General features: G+C 42.2%; 3 protein-coding genes and 2 non-coding genes across 7 annotated transcripts in view; 1 reads left to right on the top strand and 4 right to left on the bottom strand.

The window, feature by feature from the left end:
- The window catches only part of SMG6 (SMG6 nonsense mediated mRNA decay factor), a 232,781-nt gene extending 232,604 nt beyond the window's left edge, over positions 1-177 (bottom strand). Inside the window, exon 1 of the mRNA XM_060082915.1 lies at positions 1-177. Coding sequence (XP_059938898.1) covers positions 1-88 — 88 coding nt within the window. The 5' untranslated portion in view covers positions 89-177.
- Positions 160-15,293, top strand: SRR (serine racemase). The gene is made up of 9 exons (XM_060082925.1): positions 160-379; positions 3,297-3,434; positions 8,739-8,910; positions 10,351-10,477; positions 10,667-10,770; positions 12,263-12,382; positions 12,517-12,591; positions 13,198-13,407; positions 13,740-15,293. The coding sequence occupies exons 2-9, from the start codon at positions 3,406-3,408 to the stop codon at positions 13,935-13,937; spliced, it is 1,035 nt and encodes a 344-aa protein (XP_059938908.1). The 5' UTR covers positions 160-379; positions 3,297-3,405; the 3' UTR covers positions 13,938-15,293.
- Positions 12,623-24,204, bottom strand: TSR1 (TSR1 ribosome maturation factor). Of its 3 annotated transcripts, none has more exons than XM_060082922.1 (15): positions 24,104-24,204; positions 22,804-22,907; positions 22,434-22,484; positions 22,015-22,149; positions 21,204-21,628; positions 20,274-20,433; positions 19,690-19,847; positions 19,235-19,431; positions 18,310-18,472; positions 17,875-17,985; positions 17,000-17,132; positions 15,342-15,458; positions 14,782-14,922; positions 14,603-14,677; positions 12,623-14,477 (listed from the first exon to the last, which is right to left on the bottom strand). In XM_060082922.1, the coding sequence occupies exons 1-15, from the start codon at positions 24,112-24,114 to the stop codon at positions 14,299-14,301; spliced, it is 2,160 nt and encodes a 719-aa protein (XP_059938905.1). In that variant the 5' UTR covers positions 24,115-24,204; the 3' UTR covers positions 12,623-14,298. The 3 variants fall into 3 exon arrangements, with proteins under 3 accessions (XP_059938905.1, XP_059938906.1, XP_059938904.1); XM_060082923.1 differs by lacking the exon at positions 24,104-24,204 and adding an exon at positions 23,695-23,819 and having other exon boundaries at positions 22,265-22,484; XM_060082921.1 differs by lacking the exon at positions 24,104-24,204 and adding an exon at positions 23,092-23,675 and having other exon boundaries at positions 22,265-22,484.
- On the bottom strand, positions 16,773-16,867 carry LOC132479385 (small nucleolar RNA SNORD91 family). The gene has a single exon (XR_009530506.1). It is a non-coding gene; the product is annotated as a small nucleolar RNA SNORD91 family (small nucleolar RNA).
- Positions 17,639-17,733, bottom strand: LOC132479386 (small nucleolar RNA SNORD91 family). Its single transcript, XR_009530507.1, has one exon. It is a non-coding gene; the product is annotated as a small nucleolar RNA SNORD91 family (small nucleolar RNA).
- Positions 24,205-24,217: the final 13 nt, after the last annotated feature.

Below are 24,217 nucleotides of genomic sequence, written 5' to 3'. Positions count from 1 at the left end.
CTCTGCTCCCGGCCTGCGGAGCCAGAGTGGCCAGGATCCCTCGCAGCTCCGACGCGGAGATCCGGACACGCTCCAACCCCTCCGCCATCTTCACGGCTGCTGCTACAGCTGCAGCTACTCCGCCAGCGCCGCGCGCAGCCAGGAAACCACGACGAACGAGCGGCGCGCGCGCTCACCCACCTCCCACCCTTTTCCCCGCCCACTCCCGCTCCCCTCCCCAAACGACGGTGGCCGCACTGGGAGGAAAAGCGCCTAACGCACGTTCGGTCGGGAAGAGGCGGGCCGCAAGCCTGGGCGGGGCAGGCGGGCGCCGCGCGTGCGCAGAGGTGTGGCCGGGAAGGTGCGCTGAGGCTGGAGTTGGAGGCGCGGCGCCTGGGAGGTGAGGTGAGGTCTGGCCCGGCCGAGCCAGGCCAGGCAAGGTGGGCGTTCGCTGCGGTGGCTGCTCTTGCTGCTGTGGTGGCCTTTGAGGACACCGGTACCAGCCTGGGGCTCGGGTTGACGGGGGCCTCCACCGTCCGGCCCTTTCCAGTCATCTTAGGCCAGGGTCTCCCGCCACAGGCCCGGACTACTGCCCCAGGCTTTTACTTTGCGACCTTCAAGATTTTGTAGGATAGTTAGTATTATGCCCCCTTTTTTTCTTTCTTTCTTTCTTTCTTTCTTTTTTTTTAAGATGAGGAAACTGAATCCCAGAGAACCGTAGCAAATTGCCCAGGGTAATCGATAATTACCAGAGACTCAAAAAGTCTTTTCCTTTATGGTAATCTACATCCCAAACTTAGTGACTTTTTTTTTTTTTTTAATACAGTATAGATGGCTCTTGCTGAGGGAAGGGGTTGTGTGGAAATAAGTCAGGAGGTGTTATGAGTCGATTTGGGAATTTCTGTATCACTGTGGATTCTGGGGAAAATTACTTGACTTTCCTGGGTCTCAGGTTGATTTTTTTTTTTTTCATCTTTAAAATGTAACTGGATCTGAAGACTGGTACTTTACCTGTTTGTTCATGAGCCCCGTGTTCAGAACTGTGGTGGAACTCCCTCCTCTTGCAAGGCTGCTTCCCTCCACCTCTTGCTCCTTCCCAGTCCCACACAACCTATTGGACCTCTACACCATCAAAGAATAGTTACCGATTATTCCTTGGACTGGGCTTAAAAGATTTAAACAATCTCTGACAACTAACTCATGCAATTCCTATTAGGTGGTAGACGCTTCGCCTCCACGAAGTTCTCAACAGATGGAGAAAGTCAATAGATAGCAAAAGAAGGGAGTGATTGGAGTGGTCAGAGCAAATGGCAATCTTTAAAACAGATATGAAAGAAATAGGAAAAAAATGTTTAAAACTAATTTGTTTTCATAGTGAAATTGACGAGGACATTGCAACAGTTTTTTTTTTAATGGAAAAATAATCTGAAGAAAACTTTCTTAGGAAAAACACCATTGCCAAATTAATACAGCAGTATCAGTGAGCTGCAGATGAGATATGCCAAAAGTTAAACAAGCTCAAAAAATTTTATGAGGGCTTCCCTGGTGGCGCAGTGGTTGAGAGTCCGCCTGCCGATGCAGGGGACACGGGTTCGTGCCCCGGTCCAGGAAGATCCCACATGCCGCGGAGCGGCTGGGCCCGTGAGCCATGGCTGCTGAGCCTGCGCGTCCAGAGCCTGTGCTCCGCAAGGGGAGAGGCCACAGCAGTGAGAGGCCCGCGTACCGCAAAAAATCAAGAAAAACAACAACAACAACAACAACAAAATTTTATGAGAACTCAGAGGGAAAATATAATAGATAGAAACTATTGAGAGGTAAAGGTACGAGATATGGAGAATGGATCCGGAAAACTAATAATCAAATATGAGTCCAGAAGGTGATAACAGACTGACTGAGGAGGAGCAATAATCAAATATATAATAGAAGAAAATTTACTAAGTTGATGGAAAATTTGGATTTAAGACTTAAATTCAACCCTCAGATTTAAAGGGTTCATGAAATACCAGGTAGAAATAAGTGAAAAGACAACCATATTTAGACCTGTATCACAATGAAAGCTGAGTTTAAAGAATTAAAATATGTGCTGATATATTCAAGATACATTGTTAATTTTTTAAGCCAATTGCAGAACAAGATATAGAGTATGGTTCTGTCTGAGTGCAGCAAAACCATTTATTGCATATATAAATTTCTATATAAATACATAAAAAAAGATGTGGAAGAATACATACCGAACTTTTTTAAATGGTTATCTTTGGAATTCCCTGGCAGTCCAGCGGTTAGGACTCCAAGCTCTCACTGCCAAGGGCCCGGGTTTGATCCCTGGTTGGGGAACTAAGATCCCACAAGCTGCACAGCGCACCCAAATAAATAAATAAATAAGTAAAAAGAATGAAAATTAATAAGCTACATATTCAACAAGGGTAGAAAAAGAAAATAAAAATAGAAGGAAGAAATAAAGATAAAATCAGAAATAATAAAGGAAAAAGAACAGCACTTGATAAATTGAAGCACTCATCCTTCAGAAATAGACATTAAAATAGACACATTTCTGGCAAAAAAATTTGAAAATTCAAAAGACATCCTACCAAATGCTTCATAGGTAATGCAAACTTAGCTCATCAAATCTCTGATTTTCCCCTAAAATATTTGTTTCTTTGCCAGCCTTATATCTCAGTAAATTATACCACCATCTAAGTCGAAACCCAAGAGTTATCCTTGACACCTCCCTCTCCCTCAGTCCCTACATTCAATCCAATATCAGGATATGTCTCTTCTATATCTGTAGTGGTGACGTATGGAGTTCATCACCTCAACATTTTCACCTTCCTTTTCTCTTGAAAACTGTCCCTTACTCTCACTCAGAAGTACTTTCTCTTTTCCTTTTTCTATTTCCTTTTTTCCTTTCTTTCCTCTTTTACTCCCTTCATTTGTTCCTATTTTTCCCTCAGGTGCAGAGATTTGAGGCAGTCCTGCTGTTCAGTTCACATTATCATCAACAAGACCTTTCTCATTTTATCTTTTTTTCCTTCATTCCAATTCCCTCTTCCTTCAGTAGCCACTCTAATGTGTTTGATACATGTCCTTGGATATACATGTATCTTTGAATAATATACAGTATTGTTTTGTATATGTATGTGTTTTAAATGTACATATTTGATATTGTGTTATAGAAATCATTGTTTCTGTTTCATGTTTCTGTAAATACTTCTATTGCATAGTATTGTCTTAAATGACCTCACCCCCTTGGCCACTGGTCCTGGGCCTAGATGGACCAATCAGAGTCCTTACCCAGAATTTTTTTAACTGAAACTAAGAAAAAAAGAAAATCCCTCTCCAGTTTGGAAGCCGTAAAATGTAAAACACAGGAGCTGTCAGCAGCCATGTGTCCTGCCATGCGGAACCAGCTGGTCTGCAGTGAAAAGAATGAAGCCGACATGCAGAAAGCAGCAGAGGTGAGAAACAATGAGAAAGTCCTGGAAAATCTCAAAGTCCCTAGTTCCAGTTGTTCCTGATGTGCCATGTTCCTGCCCTTCCCGTGGTTCAACTCTTCCTTGGATTCCATGAGCCAGTAAATTCTCATCACCTCCCTCTTGTGCCTAAGCCAGTTCAAATTGGGGTTCTATCACTTGTAACCAAGAGGTCTAACTAATTATAATCTCCAAAATGTATGTGCGTGTGTGTTTTTTAATTGTGGTAAAATACACGTAACATGAAATATACGTGACCATTTTTAAGTGTACAGTTCAGTAGTGTTAAGTACATTCACATTGTTGTACAGCCAATCTCCAGAACTCTTTTCATCTTGCAAAACTGAAACTGTACCCATTGAACAACAACTTCCTATTGCCCCCTCCTCCCCACAGCCTCTTACAATCACCGTTCTACTTTCTATGGATTTGACTACTCTAGGTACCTCACATAAGTGTAACCATATGACATTCGTCTTTTTGTGACTGGCTTATTTCAATTGGCATAATATCCCCAGGATTCATCCATGTTATAGCACATGTCAGAATTTCCTTTTTTAAGGCTAAATAATATTTCGTTGTATGTCTATATCACATTTTGTTTATCCATTTATCTGTCGCTGGATACGTGGGTTGCTTCCACCTTTTGGCTATTGCAAATAATGCTGCTATGAATATAGGTGTACAAATATGTCTTTGAGACCCTCATTGAATTCTTTTGGGTATATAACCAGAAGTGGAATTGCTGGATCATATGGTAATACTGTTTGATTTTTTGAGGAACTACCACACTGTTTTCCACAGCAACTGCACCATTTTACATTTCTACCAACAGTGCACAAGGACTCCGGTTTTTCTACATCCTGCCAACGCCTGTTATTTTCCCAGTGTGGGGTTTTTTTAAATAGTAGCCATCCTAATAGGCATAAGGTGGTATCTCATTGTGGTTTTGATTTGCATTTCTCTAATGATTAGTGATGTTGAGCATCTTTTCATGTGCTTGTTGGCCCTTTGTATATCTTTTTTGGAGAAATGTCTATTCAAGTCCTTCGCCCATTTTTTGATGGGTTTGTTTTTCCAAAATGTATCTTGAATGATTATTTTTTTCTACCTCCACTTTCACCATCCAAGCCCCCCTGTTGTTTTTCGTGTGGACAACTGTAATACTTCATAACTGGATACCTTGATTCCACTCTTATCTCTTTCCTTTTCATTCATTGCAATGTAGCAAGTGATTTTCTGTAAATATAGATTCTAACATGTCACCTGCTCAGAATTCTCCAATGACATTTTTAAAAAAATTTTTATTGGAGTACAGTTGATTTACAATGTTGTGTTAGTTTCCACTGTACAGCAAAGTGAACTCTTTTTTAGATTCTTTCCCATATATGTCATTACAGAGTATTGAGTAGCGTTCTCTGCTATACGGTAGGTCCTTATTAGTTATTTTATATATAGTGGTGTGTATATGTCAGTCCCAATCTCCCAATTTATTCCTCCCCGCCCCCTCCCCTGGTAACCACAAGTCCCATGGCATTTTATTGCTCTTAAAAAAAATCCATGGACTTCCCTGGTGGTCCATTGGTTAAGATTCCATGCTTCCACTGCCGGGGGCGTGGGTTTAATCCCTGGTCTGGGAAGTTCTGCATGCCATGAGGTGCGGCCAAAAAAAAATTCCATGAGTCATGGTCCCTTATGATCTAGACTCTGCCAACTTCACTCTCCTTATCTCTTATCACATTTCCCATTGATCACGTTTTCAGATACATTGACCTTTTAATTCCTGGAAAATGCCAATCTCTTTCCCTCCTTAAAGCCTTCACATAATATTCCCTCTACCTGAAACACTTTCCCCACTACTCTGCCCATTCATCTTTTAGGTCATAATTTAATTTTACTTCTCAAGAAAAAAAAAACTAATTATTCAAAAAATAAAAAAATTCACTTCTACATAGAGGGTCTTCATTGACCTCCTTCACTGATCTAAATAAGGCCTCCCACTATAGTATCCTATCATAATACACTTCCCTAAGTTAACACATCAATGTTTGTAAATACATATTTAATTGGATTTTTTGTTAGACACCTCTCCAATACATTGTAATCTTTATGAGAGGAGGAACAAGTCTACTTTTCTAATACTATATCCCCAGATCAAACAGTATCTGACACAGAAGGTGCTCAAATTTGTTGAATGAATGAATACCACAGATATGAAAAATACTTAGAAATATTAAAATGTACAGCTTTATACTAATAAATTTTAAATTAAGTGATTTTACAAAAAAAATTAACTGAAATTAATTCAGGAGGAGATGGTAAATCCATATAAGCCAGTAACTATGAAGTCATTGAAAAAGTTACGAGAGGTACATTTTTAAGGTAAAGACGAATTTATTTGCAGATAGCATGATTGTTTAGAGAATAAACTGTAAAACAGATCTAACAAGATAATCTGGTAAAGTATCCTATTACATGATAAATATACAAAAATTATTAGCTTTCATATACATCATCAGTAAGCAGTTTAAAAGTCTAATTTTAAAAATGCCTTATCTCAAAAGCAACAAAAATATACTTAGGCATAAATTTAATCAGATCTATACAGGGCATAAATAAATTATGATAACTTTACTAAGAAACCTAAAATAAAAAGACTACTAAATTAAAAGACTCCCATGTTAATGGATGGGGAGACTCAATATTTTTACATGTCAATCATGCCCCCAATTCATTTGTAGATAGTACAGTGGGATTTTTGGCAACCTTGGCAAAGGATTTCTGAAATTCATTTGGAAGAATTGGTGTGTGAGAAAAGCCAATAAATTTTAGAAAGAGAAATCAGGGAAGAACGTATTAATACAATTAACAACTGGGAAAGGAATTGGCAGTCTGATCGATGGAACAAAATACTAAATCCAGAAAAGCCCCAAGCATTAATAGATACTTAATTTTTTATAAATGTATTTCAAAGGAAAGGGTGATTCAGTCAGTAAATGGTATGTTAAAGGTTCGCAAAAGAATTAGTAGCCAGTAAGTATACAGAAAAAATGTTCAGGGACTTCCCTGGTGGCGCAGTGGTTGAGAGTCCGCCTGCCGATGCAGGGGACACGGGTTCGTGCCCCAGTCTGGGAAGATCCCACATGCCGCGGAGCGGCTAGGCCCGTGAGCCGTGGCCGCTGAGCCTGAGTGTCCGGAGCCTGTGCTCCGCAATGGGAGAGGCCGCAACAGTGAGAGGCCCGCTTACCGCAAAAAAAAAAAAGAGAAGCCACAGCAATGAGAAGCTCGGGCACCGCAACGAAGGGTAGCCCCTGCTCACCGCCAACTAGAGAAAGCCCGAGTGCAGCAATGAAGATCCAACGCAGCCATAAATAAATGAATAAATAAATAAATAAATTTATACATATAAAAAAAAGAATGCATAAACAACAAGGTCCTACAGCACAGAGAACTATGCTAAATATCCTGTGATAAACCATAATGGAAAAGAATATGAAAAAGAAGGTATGTATATGTATAACTGAATCGCTTTGCTGTACAGCAGAAATTAACACTTTGTAAATCAACCTTCAATAAAATAAAAAGTTCAGTCACTAGTAATTAAAGAAATGTAAACTACTAGACATACTTCATTAAATTGACAGATAAAAATGATACAGTGAGGGTGAAGGAAAATAGTCATTCCTTAGAAAGTGCTGTTGGAGTATAAATTGATATAATCTATAACTCTTCTGGAGATCAGTTTGGCAGTGGTATCAAAAGCCTTAGAAGCGTGTATGCCTTTTAATGTAAAATACCACTGGTGGAATCTCCTCAAAGAATGTATAGAGATAAACAGAGATCTTGCAACAAGGCTGTTCATTGCATCATTATTTATCATAGCCAAAAAAAAAAAAAAAAAGCTAAATGTTCAACAACAGAGTTATCTAAAACTATGGTATTTTTGTAAAAAGAAGTACTAGTAAGTCATTTCACTAGAAATCACAAAGTGATTTCCCTGGCAGTCCAATGTTTAAGACTTTGCCTTCCAATGCAGGGGATGCAGGTTCAATCCCTGGTCGGGGAGCTAAGATACCACATGCCTCGCGTCCAAAGAAGACAAAACATAAAAAACAGAAGCAATATTATAACAAATTCAATAAAGACTTTAAAAATTGTTCCACATCAAATAAAATAAACATAAAAAGTCACATATCTATTGATAAGCAAAGATTCATAGATATATTGTCTGAAAAAAGCAAGTTAACAAACCTGTCACAAAAGTTTTGTCTGCATATGTATGTGGCCTGGAAAGAAAGACAACAGAGCTTCGGTAGCAATTGTCTTTGGAGAAAAAAGCAGATTAAATTGTTTTTCTTTTGAACATACATTACCTTTGTTAATAAGGAAAAATAAAGAGAAACTTCATGTTTAAACACTATAGTAAAAATAGTAAAAAGTGGAAGCATAATACAGTTACTGAAAATTATAATTATAAAAACTTTGAAGAATGAGCCAAATGGAAAAGGAGTAAAAATGTTATTTATGGTTTGATTTTAACTGTCATATATGTATATTGAACAAACAGAAGGAAACAGTGAACATAATTTGTTAAGATGGTAGGATTGTAGGCAATTTTTCCCCTTGGTAAATTGTGAAATATTTTTTTTAAATAAAAATTTGTAGCAGATTTTGAACCCAGTTTATTCAAGCTTCACAATCATGAAAATGTAGAGACCAGTGGCAGTGCCAAGAGATGGATGGTAGGGGCGAGGGCTGAGCTTTAAGCCTTCAATGATCACCACCAGTTATCTCCTATGAGGTTTCAACAGAGCAAACTTATACACCAAGAAACTCAGCTTCAAGAGAAGTTCCCTTATGCAGAGATTCTGGACCCCAGTAATGGAGACAGTCCCCACATTAACACCACAGGCCCTGAGTCTATTTTCCTATGTTATGCATTTTCTTTTTCTTTTTTCTTAAGATTTTTGTTTGGTTGTTTTTTGGGTTTTTTGTTTGTTTGTTTTAGTTTAAGGTTCACAGCAAAATTGATGGGAACAGAAATTTGCCAAATACTCCCGGCCCCCACACATGTATAGCCTCCCCCATTATCAGCATCCCCCACCAGAGTGGTATATTTGTTACAGCTGAACCTACATTGACATGCCATTAGCACCAAAGTCCATAGTTTACATTATGGTTCACTCTTGGTGGTGTACATTCCATGGCTCTGTGTTATGCATTTTCAAAATCTTTTTTAAACACATTGTCTAGGCTTGCTTTGACCCCTCTCTTATTCCTGGGTTTCAGAACCATGTGTGATCAGTACTGCATCTCCTTTGCTGATGTTGAAAAAGCACATATCAACATTCGAGATTTTATCCACCTCACACCAGTGCTAACAAGCTCCATTTTGAATCAAGTAACAGGGCGCAATCTTTTCTTCAAATGTGAACTCTTCCAGAAAACTGGATCTTTTAAGGTAACAATCCCTTTTGATAGTGTATCATGTTTTTTTTCAAGCCACTTTGATTCTCTTGACCACCCAGTGAGGTAGGTACAATTAATATCTTTTTACAGCTAAAGAAAGGGTTGTAGAAATTTTCCTTTGCTCAAGTCCTGGTTACTTGGCATCATGGCATTGACAAGAGCCACTTTTACACAATCTTAAAATTCCATATAAGTAAGGTGATCACATACAATTTACTATCCAAACCAGGACATGTTTGAGAACGAAAAGGGGGAACTTCTAACAATTAAGCCGAGACCACAGTCATCAACCTAGACACGTGTGATCACCCTGTATATAGCCAAGTTTAAGCATTCACTTTGTCAACTTACTATTTGTTTATACCTTATTATGTATATAAACAATCTAATCCTAGCTCAACCCTCATATAACAGGACCTTTTTCTACAAAATACATCAGTGCCTCTCCTATGCATACAGATAGATTTCCGTGCTGATTTGTTACCAGAATTCTCTGACCGTTAGTTGAACTTTAAGATCCATTCAGGTAAAAATCTGAAAAGCTGCATTTTGCACTGTGCCTAACAGGTATTTTTAGTACCCATTAAGTGGTAGCTTTAGGATTTCAGGAATTTACCTTTTTTCATACCCATTAACTGACAACTTTTATTTTAAACAAACAAAAACTTCTCCATTCTCTTTTGCCCTTTGCTTCTTCCATGGTTTATTTTTCATTCATCACGCATCAAGCACTTATTTTCACTAACTATACTAGGTATATGTACGCTAGGCCTTGCCCCGTATCCGTACTTGCAGGGGAAGACAAAATAGGTTGATGACAAGGGCCTTAAAAGAGATACAAACAAGGGCCATGGAAACGAATGAAGTACCTAATTTTGCCTGGGAGAACAAGGAGGTTGAACCAGGTGGTGTTTGATTCAAGTTTTATAGGATGAGTACTTTTAGCCAGATCAGGGAGTGAGGGAAAAGAACTACAGGTAGAGGCATCAGCATGCCAAGAGGTACAGAGGTGTGAGCTAACCTGGTAAGATGGAAACTAGAGGCAATTTAGGATGGCTACAACGGTAGAGGTAGATATGTTTAGAAAGGCTGCAGCTTGTAAGGGATTTGTACTTTTCTTACAAAAATAGGCAATCAATGAAAAAGGTAACGTTTGTTTTTTTAAAAGCTCACTTTCCTAATCTAGTCGAACTATTAGATGAGAATAATCCTTGAGGCAGGATCAGCTGAGATTTGGTGATACCAAGTTGAGAAATGAGGCCTCACCAAGGTAGTGGCCAAGATGAACATGAGATATTTAGGAGATAGACTCAATAAGATTTAGTCATGGAGTGGATGTGCAGTATTGGAAGAGAAAAATGTAAAAAAGCTCCTTGGTTTTTTGAAAAGAATTTTTAATCAAATATATTAATTCACCATTCCTCTTTTCCAGATTCGTGGAGCCCTTAATGCAATCAGAGGCTTGATTTCTGCCCCTTCAGAAGAGAAGCCCAAAGCTGTTGTTACTCACAGCAGTGGAAACCATGGCCAGGCTCTCTCCTATGCTGCCAAATTGCAAGGTACTTGATTAATTTTGCAGGGTACTGGGTAGGCTCATCAGAGAGGACTGGAAAAGTAGCCTTAACTTTCAGTGAGGTTGGTGATAGCTGTGGGAATACATTTCCAAGTCCCTGATTACAAGCAAACTGAACATAAATTTCTATCCTAAATTCTAATTTGTACTAACTACACATGCTTCTCCCTCCCAGGGATTCCTGCTTATATTGTAGTGCCCGAAACAGCACCCAACTGTAAAAAATTGGCGATACAAGGCTATGGAGCCTCTATAGTATACAGTGAACAAAGCGACGAGGTAAGGAAGAGAGCAATGTTCAGTACCACCTTAACAGCTTTCATAGTAAAATGAAACTTCTCTTCCTACCTTACTGGCTGCAGCTTCTGTCTCCTTTGTTGTTTCTCTAAGTGTTGGCACACACGACCTTTTCTCTACCTACACTCACTCAGATGATCTCATTAGTCTCATAGTTTAAAATATCACCTACACTCTAACTCCAGCCCTGAACTTTGCTCTTAACCAGGACTTGTACATTCCCACTTGGGTGCCTTAATAGGCATCTCAACCTTACTGTCTAAAACCAAACTCCTCATCTTAATACTGTTCCACCTCCAGTCTTCCCCATCTCAGTAAATGGCAACTTTTAGCCTTCATTATCCTCAAAACATGGAGTCATCTTTGATAACTCTGATACCCCACATCCAAATCTTAGTCCTACTTTCAAAACATTTCTGTAATCCAACTTTTTTTAAAATTAATTAATTAATTTTTGGCTGAGTTGGGTCTTTGTTGCTGTGCGCAGGCTTTCTCTAGTTGCAGTGAGTGGGGGCTACTCTTTGTTGCAGTGTGCGGGCTTCTCATTGCGGTGGCTTCTCTTGTTGCGGAGCACGGGCTCTAGGCATGCGGGCTTCAGTAGTTGTGGCTCGTGGGCTCTAGAGCGCAGGCTCAGTAGTTGTGGTGCACTGGCTTAGTTGCTCTGCAGCATGTGGGATCTTCCCGGACCAGGGCTCGAACCCGTGTCCCCTGCATTGGCAGGTGGATTCTTAACCACTGCGCCACCAGAAAAGCCCAATCCAACTACTTCTAACAGCCTCTACCTTCACCACCCTGATTCAAACCAATGTCAGTCCTCACCTAGATTCAGTAGCCTCCTAATTGGTCTCTGCTTCCACCCTTGCCCCACGAGTCTTGTTTCCAAAAGAGCAACCAGAGCTATCCATTTAGTCACTCAGAATTTGTCTGTCAGCCCAAAATCCTCCAGTGGTTCCCCATCTCATACACAGTGGAAACCAAAGTTCTTGCAATCATCTATGGCCCAGAAGAACTGGCCTATTCCTATTTTTCTGACTTCATCTCCCACTATTGCTCTCCTCCAAACACTCCACACCAACCACACTTAGTTTCTCAGAAAGCCAAGCACTCCTCTCTGTAGTCTTTGTACTTGCTGTTACTCTTGCCTTGGAATGTTCTGGAGATACACAGGACTTGTTCAAATCTATTAAAATGTCACTTTACCAGTGGCCCTTCCCGAGCACCCTATATAAAATAAATTCATTTTTCTCTAAAGAATTTAGACATACCATGTATTTACTTATATCCCACCCCTCCTCACCACATTAGAACATTAACTCCACTGAGTGCAGGGACTGTTTTGTTCAGTTATATCCCCAGTGCCAAAACAAATTCTGAAAAAAGTAGATGGCAAATAAAGTGTTAAATGACTGAATCTAACTTGTTGGGAACTCTATTAAATACAAATACAGTAAGCTAAATTAATGTACTCTTTCAGTCCAGAGAACATATTACAAAAAGAATTGTGGAAGAAACAGAAGGCATCATGGTACATCCCAACCAGGAGCCTGCAGTGATCGCTGGGCAAGGGACAATTGCCATGGAAGTCCTAAACCAGGTAAAAACTTAAGTTAGTTCTTATTTAGCTTCTTACTGGTAATGCTGTTTGGCCACAGAACCAATTACTTTATATGTACATATAAAACTGGTTATTAATAGACCTATTTATACTTTATATTCTTTTCATTAAAGGTTCCCTTGGTAGATGCACTGGTGGTACCTGTAGGAGGAGGAGGAATGGTTGCTGGAATAGCAATTACAGTTAAGGTAAGAAAACAGCTTCTGGAGGACTCCCCACTTCAGGCATAGAAGAGTTTATTTTACATCATAGTACATTGTGAATACTTGCTCAACAGTCCCCCAAATTGCCATTCCTTCCCATCATCCCTTGGCACTTGAGATAGAAGGCCCTGCTCTTCATCACTACCCTTTTTTCTTTTTTTTTTGCCGTGCGGCACGTGGAATCCTAGTTCCCAGTGACTGAACCTGTGCCCCCTGCAGTGGAAACGCGGAGTCTTAACCACTGGACCGCCAGGGAAGTCCCTCACTACCCTTTTCTTAATGAAAACTTTACAGCACAAAAGCCATTACAATGAGTGGCACCCTCACAGTCCTCTGAGTTCCATCTCAACAACCTACTATCCAAGTCGGTGGCTACTCTTTTCCCAAGTTACCAGCGGAACCAGCTGTGATCTAGGCAACCGAGGCCAGAGTGGAAAACAATTTCAAGTGCTTAAAGGCCTTATTTCCTTTACATCGATTAAAAGAAAGCCTCTTGGGCAGAAATATGTTAACTGTACTAATCATTTTACTGCAAGCATGTGGGCAAAATGCTGTGGCTAGTTGTAAGCTATCTAATATTCCTCTTCCTAGGCTCTGAAACCTAGTGTCAAGGTATATGCTGCTGAACCCTTGAATGCAAATGACTGCTACCAATCCAAACTGAAAGGGGAACTGACCCCCAATCCCTATCCTCCAGAAACCATAGCAGATGGTGTCAGATCCAGCATTGGCTTAAACACCTGGCCTATTATAAGGGACCTCGTGGATGACGTCTTCACTGTCACAGAGGATGAAATCAAGGTGAGGCCCCAAGAGGAAAGGAAATAACCAAAGAATGGAGCAACTTCTTAGGCAAAAAACCCTCCTGCTGTAAGTAGCAACTCACCCACTAGGGACTCAACTAGGTGATTTCATGACACGTAGGAGGGTGCCCTAGATGTATTAAGACCGTAGAAGCAGAGTTAGAATGAAAAAAGCCCCGCCCTTCATTGGCAAACACAAACATACAGCAATAGGAAAATTCAGACGGGGCATATTATATCCCCATCTGGCCTTTAATTATAAAGGCCAACGAACTAGGCTCTTTCCCCTTTTCCTATTTCACTAATTCTTACTCCCTTCTATACCAACAGTATGCAACCCAGCTGGTGTGGGAGAGGATGAAATTGCTTATTGAACCTACAGCTGGTGTTGGAGTGGCCGCTGTGCTGTCTAAGCATTTTCAAACAGTTTCCACGGAAGTAAAGAACATTTGTATTGTGCTCAGTGGTGGAAATGTAGACTTAACTTCCCTAACTTGGGTGAAGCAGGCTGAAAAGCCAGCTCTTTAGCAATCTGTTTCTGTTTAATATGTGCAAAAGGAAGAAAAGGGATTCAGTGTCTAGACACTTGGAAATTTTGTCTCCTGGTCATTGTCAACTTCCTATCTTCCCCTCTCAAAGAGCTTTCAAAATCCTAATGGAGAATGTATATTTCAGTAAGTTTTAATAGTTTTTTGGACTAAGTTGCAATAGAAAAACATCCATACTTAACTGAGATACCTTGTCAAGGCCAAGAAAAGTCTTCTGCTAAAAGGAGCAGGAGACCTTAAGTAGGCTTAAGTAGAAAACGTAAACTGCCCAGTCACAACCTACAGGCTCCCAACCCTAGAGTGCTAACTAGTAGCAATGAGACAGAATCCCACTGAATCCATTATTCCATGTCCATTTCAGGCACTGTTGAAGAAATCTCACTTTTCACCCAAGGTACTGGTTCTGGTACATATGGATCATAAGTCCATTTGGGGAAAACTCTTTTATAGAGGTTCATCAGTACTGTGTCCTGAGATTTTAGCTTCCCATCAAAACTGCACTTCATGTGGCCATGAGTACCTACAAAGAAAACAGCACGAGTTGGTCAACTTTAATAGGAAATTTTAAAGCAGTGGTCTAACCCAACAGTCATTTAGTAGCACTGGGGAAATCTAGACAAGATCCCAAATCCCACATTCTCTTACCTAAAGGCTCCTTGATGTGTCCCCTACGGCCCCACTTTGTTCTCAGTTCCACCGGTTTAAACCACAGCACATCCTCTTAGAATCAAACACACAGAAGACCAAGATGAAATATTTATCCATAATATATAAATCCAACCTTCATCCCACAAAGGCAATTGGATCCCATCCGTTACACCTACCTCTGTTGAAGAACATGTAACGCACCACTGCCATCTTAGTAAAAATTTTGAAAGGATGACCACTCAGAACAACTCTCTTGATGACCATTCTGTCTGGATCCACTGACAACAGATGGCCTGTGGCAATGAGGCTGTGCATTCCTAAGGGGCAAAAGCAGGGCAGCAGGAGTCCATAGGTCAAAGCCTTCATTTATTGTCCAGTCCATTTAAAGACCTAATGCGAGATCTTAGGGAAACAAAATAGGGATGTACTATGCTGCCCCTCCTGGGTTCATGGCAAAGATCACTAAGTGATATCCCTGCTGAGCCTATCCTCAGAACCCACCCTAAATACAGCACTCTGAGCAGCCTCTACCAATTAGCTATGGTTTACAAGCAAGGTAAAACCCCATTTGTCATCCTCGCCTCAGACCCAATATGAGGCTGAGATTGGGATATTTTGAAAATCATCATTACCTTTTTTGTGCCATTTGGCCCCCAAATTTAAATACAGAAAGCAGTTAATCTTATTAAGGACCCACAGGCCTATTGGCCTATTCACCTCTGTGAACTCAACTTACCATTGCTGTTCTGTTTGAAAAGCAGCACAGATGCAGGAGGAAAAGTGATAGGGGCATATACTGTCACCACCAGAGCCAAGTCAGCAGTCAGGAATCTCTGAAATTTATGTTTATCCGCTGCCATAAAGGTTAAAAAAATAAAAACCAAAAAATATTTTGAGAAACAATAGGTAATGCAGAGGCCTGTGAAAAGCGGTATCACTGCAACTCTTAAACCTAAGGCAACTAGTGTTTTTTTATCCCACTAATTCTCCAAACATTTTCTGGCCTCAATACAACTGAAAGATACAACCCAATCCTATCAGTGATTTTTCAACTGGAGGCAGAATCTTGGAGTTTAAACTATATTTTGGGGTTGGAAAAAGTTCTCCAGGTGATTCTGATACACATCACCCCTACCTCATTTGAGAATCAGTGCTTTACAAAATACACTAGGGGCCTCCCTGGTGGCGCAAGTGGTTGAGAGTCCGCCTGCCGATGCAGGGGATACGGGTTCGTGCCCCGGTCTGGGAGGATCCCATATGCCGCGGAGCGGCTGGGCCCGTGAGCCAAGGCCGCTGAGCCTGCGCGTCCGGAGCCTGTGCTCCGCAACGGGGGAGGCCACAACAGTGAGAGGCCCGCATACCGCAAAAAAAAAAAAAAAAAAAAAAAAAAAAAAAAAAAAAACAAAATACACTAATTCAACAGCTCTTAGTCTTGAGCAAGGATTGGCAAACATTTTCTGTAAATGGGCAGATAGTAAATATTTTAGGCTTTGTGGCCATTATAGTCTCTGTTCCAACTACTCAACTCTCACTGTAGCACAAAAACAGCCACAGACATTTTTAAAAAATTAAACAAGAAAGCACAACTGTGTTCCAACAAAACTTTACTTAACAAAACAAGCAGTGGGACAGATTTGGCTAAGGGCCAAACTTTACTAATCTCTTCTTGGGGACTATCTAGATCTTGTCTTCAACGAAACCCTTTTTAATACAATATTAACCCTTTTTAATACTGAATGTTATAGGGAAACAAAATAGTTTAAGGGAAAGAGAAATTAATCCTTCATTTAGACAGCATGGCTGGTGAGAAAAGAAATTATCCAGAGCATCCATTAATGCCGCCTTTATCACCTTCCTCCAGCCATTGCTGAGAGTTGAGAGTGTAGGTAATGTTCAGAAGCCCCCAAGTTAATGCAAACATCTTCCCACTCCTAATACGAAAGAGCACAATCATTTTTTGTCATAAAGTATTCCTGGTCACCACTCTCTAAATCCTCATGCAGTCTCAACATCTCAGAAGCCACACACTCTGCTTTATCCAACTGAGGGCCACCCCTAGCCTTCACCCACACGGCCACTGGCACAACAGATGCCAAGGGTTCCATGACACATCATCTCTAGAAAGCAGCCAACTCCTATCCAAAACCTCCTCTGCAGCAAATACTCACGGCAGAGAAGCCTCAGCACCACACAGAGGTTGCATCACTGGGATGCTTCAGACAGGTTCAGACACTTTGAATGGAAACATCATTGGCTCCTAAACCAGAGTACTGAAAATACCTCTAACCCAGAGACTGAGAGTTTGAAATGGTGTATTCTGCACCTCTCCCCAAATCTCAGTCCCCTAAAAGACAGTAAGATGGACAAGAACCCAGAAGCTTCCCTACTGCTCACCTGCAGTGTGCTGAGAGAATAAGGGTGAGGCTCGGAAGCGCCTGAATCCACAGTGGAAGATCAGCTCCTCTTTAGCTTTCACAGGTTCAGTGTTGCCAGGGTGCCGGCTCACCACCATATTAAGTACTGACATCTGGGGACCAAATAGGAAAACAGAACTTCATATCAGGAATAGAATAGCCTAACCTGCAAGAAGGCAAACCACACCAGCAGATTAGATTCACTCTAAGAACTGACAATACTAATTTATGGTGGAGTGTAGATGAAGAGACACAAATTCACCTTTTACCTTCACCAACAACTGGCATTCAAATCGAAAATATGCTGGTTTTCAGAGCTTTCATGTCCCTGCTACACTAGGTGACCTTCCCACGTCTAACATGCAAGAGCTCAACATCTGCCACAAAATCAGTGCCTACAAGTCACTCACTCATCACACACCTCTAAACCACACTCATTCAAGACCCTTCTTGCCTCCACCCTTACTCACAGTGACCAAAAGGCCAGAGCTCTCACATATACCGCAACCTACATGACTGCTGGCCATCAAGAGAAAAAAGATCTATACCTTGGCACTAACCCTGTTTAGTTTCATGGATGCCAACCCTTTGTTAAAGTGTGACCTGACAAACGTACTTATCTCAGAGAAGTCTCAGAACCACACAGAGATCACGTCACTGAGGTGTATCAGACAGGTTCAGACATGTTGGGTAAAACCATCATCGACTTCTCTGTCATCCTCTCTGACTTCTAATCATAAAGGCAGACTTTTGCATCCCAATGAGTAAAATGTCAGTCACATAAAGCTTCAGACTGCCAGACAAAACTGGTTGGAAAGTGTCATAACTCCCATTTCCCACAAGACGCTAACTCACCTTCTGTTCATGAGGTAGTAAAGAAAATGCAATCAAGGGTGCACCTCGCTTGAAGTGCTCAACCACTGAGACAGGGACCTCAGAGACATGAAGTGTGACATACCAGCCAACCTGCCAGAAGAAAGCAGAAAACAATCATGCAATTACCCTTAAGGTCTCAATAATGATGAAGCATTTCTCCAAATATGTTAAAAAGTCTCTCAGACCACCGTAAAGCCAATCCTCACCCTTCAAGACTGTCCTTCACAGATGCCTCAACCACCTAGATTAAGCTTTTTCAGTTAACAGCTCTGATACCTCTTTGTTCCCAATTAGCTCCTCTAATTCAGCTGTAGGCAGCACAAAACTAATTAAGGTCCTCATGCCAACAGAAGTAGAGGGGGCACCTTGGCAAACAAACACAAATTCTAGGGACGCACAAAGGACGGCAGATACCTCAGCTCCTTCAACCTCTTTTTCTTCAATCTCTTTAAAGATGCGTCTCCTAGTGTTAATAAAGTTCTGAAACTGAAAGATCCGAGCATAATCTTGAGGGAGGTTTTCCTTAGGATCCCATGGAGATGTCCGGAAGCTCTTGAGACCTCTGTATTTCTGAAATCTAGAATACAGAGGCTATTTTAAATAAATTAATAGTGAAACTTATATGGTGCTACTTAACCGTTTCACTCAACTCACTTCTAAAAAGGCTAAGGCTTAAAAAGAAGGAAAAAAAGAAAAAAACAAAAACAATTTTTTTTAATTTTTGAAAGATAAACAAGTAAATAAATAAAATGCCTAAGGCTTTAGCTTAAAAGAATTCACTATCTCTCAAAATAACCTAACAGCTTAAATCTGAACCACACTCCAAAACAGCCTGAAACAAGTATTTCAGCACCAAACCCCAGCTTCTTAAAAGTATTTACAGCGGCTCCCTGGTGCTTATCAGGGAGCGGCTCTTTAACACTACGAGCAACGTCCTCGATAAAAGCCTTCTCTCTCTAATATGAAGCATAAAGTCTCTGGAGTCACCTTTAGAGCAAACAGGACCATCTACAACTTCATTCTTTTATTCTCACTGTTCTACCCAAACTTCCCCAAATCTCCAAGTGTTATATACTTTGAGTCTTAGCTCCAAAGGAAGCATTTGCTAATTAATCACAGCATTTCCTTCAGTAATGTACTGTAACACTATTAGTCTGTACTACACAGTCTAGAATATGAACATTGTTTCCCGTATGTCTGTCTTACCTTCCCATATAGTATTAGCCCTTCAAGAGCAAGAACAATGTATGTTCCTTCTTTTACATCACACTGACATAGTTCTGAGCCACGTAAGTTTTAAATAAAAACATACTGATTGATCTTAGACTTGTTGACTAACCGAATTCTAGCAGCCACGTCACGGGGGGTATCTACTTCATCTGGAAACATCTCTTCCAGTCTTTCTTGTTTATATTTCTCCAGCATTTTCCCCTCAGCCTCTTCATCCACTTTCTCATCATACAGATCATCATGCATGGACTCTCCTATAGTCACAGTTTCACATTCCTCCTCTTCTTCCTTTTCACTACCCTCATCCTGCAGAATGAAGGATTACAATTTCAGAGGAAACCCACATCTCTACCCTAAAGGCCATCGAGCTAAAATAATTCTACTAGATACCTAGTCCAAACCAATATCAATTCTAATAGAGACTAAGTTATAAAACAAAGTCTCATTCCCGGCAACAAAGTCATTCCTAAGAAACTGACCACACATACCCCTTAAGGTCAGGAATGCACCTTGCCTTGCATTTGGGGCTGTACACAGAAGTTGCCCAAGGGCCCATTTCCTTACCTGAGATTCCTCTTCCATAAAATCCTCACGTTCTATATCATCATACTCATCTCCTTCCCCACCACTTTCGCCATCCTCATCCAAAATCCATTCAGCTTGATAACTGGATGTTCCTTTGGGAACCTTCTTTACTACCTTGGAAGTTTCCTTCAATAAGTCTGTAAAAGCCCAAATGAGTTAAGTAAATTATATACCTCCTTCCCTCCTCTATTACTTTGGGTATTCTCACATAGGCAAGATATCACATATTGCTACCAATACCAGGAACTCTGACAGGCTCTATAAATAGAACAGACTTCCCAATTTAATTCAGCTGCCTCAGAACTAGCAATACTTACACAGCTAAGTAAGTCCTATAATAAATCAGAAGTTATCTGTTCATTAGGAAACAATAACGTAAGTAATTTTTAAAAACGAAGTAAAGCTGTGTCCAGTGTTTGCTTAGTGAAAACATATAGCCTTTGGAGGTAAGAGAAGACTTCCAAATACTTCCTCATCCTACTCTACCTTATAAGGTCCTCACTGTGAGCAGCTAGACAAAACCCACAATTCTAGGCCAGAATTTCAAGTTTGCCAATACCAACCATTTGCTTCACTCAGCTCCTCCTCCGTGGGCCAGGTCTGTTCCCCCTCCATTGGATCTGGGATAACCTCTGTTTGCAAAGATTCTTGTCTCTCAGGGTCTGCCTTCATTAGGACCTTCAGGTCCTCCTCCATATCAGCTACAGCATCTGTAGCACAAATCTGAAAACCCAAACAGTTGATGGTCAATTAAATACTAGCCAAAAATCTACTAAATCTAACATAATAACCAGAAAGATCTAGAAATAACATAGTCCTCAAACAGAAAAATAGAAAGTGAAAACTTGTCAGAATTTTTCAAATGGTTCTATTTCCTACCATTCTAGGTCCATACCTCTGCTTGGCTCTTGAGACCTTTCATAATCTGGTCTCATGCCTACCTTTTTACTACATACCTTACTTCCATCAAGCTGTTATCTTCAGGGTTCAAAGAAACCCTCTGATCCATCACTTTGCCTAAGTTCATGTTGTCTTTATTTGCTTGGATATTCTTCCATCTCTTTTCAACTCATAAATCACGTTCATCCTTCTCAACACCTAGCTCAAGTCTGATCTCTTCTGTGAAGCTTGCCAGTCTTCTTTCTCAACTTCCACTGCAGGTGTGCACCTCAACCACGCTTTCTCAATCTTTATTTCACAGGTCTCTGCCATTTTTTTCTGACCTAATTGTCTAAGGAAAGAGACTACAACCTGTGTGCCTTCTATAAATTCAGAGCCAATTGCTATGTAAGGCATCTACAAAGTACTGGATATGTATATGATATAGCAACTTATTTGTAGTTGACTACTGCCTTATTTCGAACTAGCTGTTACCTCCAGGGACTAGGATAGTTGTCCAAGTGTGCAGACAGACTACCCTCTCTGTAGTTCCCATCCTCTGCCAGCTTACACATGAATCTACAATACATAGTTTTTAAGAACACCAATCTTACCTCCATTGCCATGCCTGGGTCCTCTGGGGATTTGATCACTCTAGGATTTAAAGGGAAAGGGTCCATAGGGGCATCTATCTGTTTCATCTGGAAATCACCATGTCCAACGATATGCAGCAAGCTATTTACATTCAGAGCCTGCCCACGAACATAGCCTGAGATCTTCAAGGTGCCCACCAAGTTATTCTCTTCACTAGGCACAAAGTCAGCAGCATGAGCAAATAGGTAGGCATGCCGATCTCGAAAGGCAAGATGCCGTTGCTTTTGGTTAGCCAACTGCCTGAGCAGCATCCTTGCCTCCTGTTGAGTGTCTAACAGGAGGAGTTTGTCATCAGGAAAGCGCTTCTCCACTGCTTTACTTAGCTTCTTCCTGACATCTGTTTGTTTCTTCAGTGGGAGGCCCGAAACCCCCTGGACAGCTAATGCTGTGAACAAAAGAGAAAGGGTATCATGACTTGTTGCCTCACTATATGAAAATCCCCCCTGTGGCTCACAAACAAGCTAACAGTTCAGTTGTGAGCCCAGAGATCACTGGGAAACCCAACACTCCGCTACCCTAAAGAAATTTCACAGTAAAACCAAACTTCATATTCTTCTTCTTTCTCTGGTCAATGGGCAGTCCAGAAATAAAAAGACATCTTGATAGGTAACTTGTAAACAATGGACCAAGTTAAGGCCATACACGTACAACCCTCCAATAGTATCAAGCATCAGACATAGTGTATCAGACATAGTGTCTGGCAAATTGTAAGTGCACTATACATGCGAATTCACTTCCTTCCTTGGCCTCCAATACTCCCAACTCACTTACTATAGGTAGGAAGGCCCTGAGCAAAGAGGCAGGAAAGGCAGTAATCCCCAGTGCTATCCCAGCCTTCTAGTGGATCAAGGAGGAACAGGATGGTATCAGCCACTTTAGCCATGTCTAACACAGTGTGCAGATCCCCTGCAAACAGAAGACAAAGTCAGTATGAAGAGGTGGTTGACAGCACATTATACTAAAAAAAATTACCACTAATACGCAAAACATAGTGATAGAAAATATTGTTGTATGTTCTAACCTGGCCTTGCAGATGTAAAAAACCACCGATGTTTCAAGCGGGGGCATAAGAGCATAAAGCTATGGGTGCTTCCCCATTCATTCAAGTGTACTGTTCCAGTATCCCTATCCTGAAGCAGTCGAAAGGCCTCTGGCAGGGAAATCCTGTTGTGCAGGGGAACCACCAGTACCTGATGAGGAGGGCCATCCTTGCTGCCGAGCTGTCTCTTTTCTGCCAAAACCTGAGGAAAGGATCAGAGAACATCTCAATGTTTCAGTACTTTGTTTCGGTACTGCACTTCCACCAGTACAGATGCCCACCCCGACCCTCCGACCAGCATCTCTCTTGTAAAAGGTGTCATGTATGCCAAGGAGGCGGGCAGAAGCTAGGAACAAAGCAAAGAATGCTCCAGCATGAGTCTGGGCCAGCACGCCTGACACGTGCTCTAGGGTTATTCTCCATCCCTGGCCCCTTCCCAGGGTCACATTTTCTAGTTTGAGGCATTACCCGCCTAGAACGGTTGTGAAGCCACACGATTCCCCAATCCCCGGTCCTCTCACCGCCTCCTTCTTCTGCTTTCGGAGCTGGCTGGCGCGATGCCTCTGGTCCACTTTGCTGAGATCTTTTCTCACCTTCTTGCTTAGGGTTTTCAGTGCTAGACGGCCTGTAGGGAGACCAGAAAAGGCTCTTGCACAGGGAACTAGGTCAAGAAAGGAGATCCCTCTCTGCTCTCCTCAGAGCCTTTGCGCGGGGTCCAGGCCGGAGTAGGTAGGAGCTCATTCTGGGCACGAAAAAAAGCAGTTAATATCGACTAAACATCCCTTCTTCCTCCAACCCTACCTTCTTACCCTTGCCGTCCCGCTGCGCGGATCCCCGACCCCGATGCCGCCCGCCTTTATGAGCTTTATTCTGCTGCTTAAGCGGGCCAGAGCGATGAGCCGCCATATTGCCGCTCACGTGTACCAATTCGGCACTACTTCCGGGCCGAACCGAGCGCTTCCGGTTCTCGCCTTGGGGGCGTGTCCTCGCCCGGCGGGGCAAGGCTCCTCGTGTGCTCCCGCGAGGGTCCTTTCCACCCGCTTCTGACAGCACGGCGCCCGCGTCTCCACAAAACCTGCTCGTAAACTTTTCCCAGGCGGTGGTCCGCTGTTGCGGGCTTTAAAACGCCGGATGTAGACTCGAGGTTTGGGCTTTCAGTCTCGGAGAGCTGTTTTGCTCCCTTGTATTTTTATTTTTTGCGCTATCAGGTTGCATCACTTTCACTTAAGGAGAGTCTCCATTTGTGCGATAGAGGGCTAAGCCCCTCCTCTCACCTAGCTTTGTGCACACCGCTCCTCAGTTTGCAGCAGCAGGTGTTCTTTGACACTTTGAGCAACCTTTTCTCGCCCTCATTGCCCAGGTGGGGCTGCTTAAGTCTACAAGGCAAATCGTGCAGAAGGCGCTTGTCTCACCTCCACAGGTTCCGTACAAGCTCCTTCTGGTCCCAGTCACTCCAAGCTGCGCCCCCACCTCCCACGTGTGTGTGTGAAGGGCCAGACGGGACGTGGCGACCCCTCGGGGGAGGGACGGCTGACCTTGACTGTCGCGCCCTTAGGTATAGCCGAGCCTCTGTAGACGGGAGCAGCTGCGCTCCCACTCCTCTTCCCAAAAGCTTTGCAACTGAGGGCGCCCGGCTGGCAGGGGTGTTTGGAGAAACGATGGCGCTCCGCGGCCTTTCTCCCAGCCAGGGGACTAACACTGGCTTCCCCGTGGCCAGACTCGAGGCGCGGGGGCCCTGGCCCTTCCTGTCGGGAAGACGAGCGGGTAGGAATCAGGGGACGTCTAGCTGAATGGGGGCCAGCTTCGGCCCGAGCGACTCACCCCTCAGCCATGGGGTGCCGGGCGCGCCTCGCCTCCCCGCCCGGCACTGGGCGCGGCGGGCTGCTAGCTCTCACAGTGCAAGTTCGCGCCCTCGGGGCTGGAGAGGGCGCGTTG

The sequence above is a fragment of the Mesoplodon densirostris genome, chromosome 18 (genome assembly GCF_025265405.1).
Source record: "Mesoplodon densirostris isolate mMesDen1 chromosome 18, mMesDen1 primary haplotype, whole genome shotgun sequence".
In the NCBI taxonomy this organism is placed as follows: Eukaryota; Metazoa; Chordata; class Mammalia; order Artiodactyla; family Ziphiidae; genus Mesoplodon; species Mesoplodon densirostris.
This window is presented reverse-complemented; position numbering and strand designations above follow the sequence as displayed.

What these genes read in the sequence shown, in the direction of transcription:
- SRR (XM_060082925.1), top strand. Translation starts at nt 3,406, where the DNA reads ATGAAGCCGACATGCAGAAAGCAGCAGAG. An exon ending in ACAGTGAACAAAGCGACGAG is followed by an intron (nt 10,771 to 12,262) that starts GTAAGGAAGAGA and finishes GTACTCTTTCAG; the next exon opens with TCCAGAGAACATATTACAAA. An exon ending in TCACAGAGGATGAAATCAAG is followed by an intron (nt 13,408 to 13,739) that starts GTGAGGCCCCAA and finishes CTATACCAACAG; the next exon opens with TATGCAACCCAGCTGGTGTG.
- TSR1 (XM_060082921.1), bottom strand. Translation starts at nt 23,188, where the DNA reads ATGGCGGCTCATCGCTCTGGCCCGCTTAAGCAGCAGAATAAAGCTCAT. An exon ending in TCAGGGCCTTCCTACCTATA is followed by an intron (nt 21,629 to 22,014) that starts GTAAGTGAGTTG and finishes TTTTGTTCACAG; the next exon opens with CATTAGCTGTCCAGGGGGTT. An exon ending in TTATGGAAGAGGAATCTCAG is followed by an intron (nt 19,432 to 19,689) that starts GTAAGGAAATGG and finishes TTCATTCTGCAG; the next exon opens with GATGAGGGTAGTGAAAAGGA.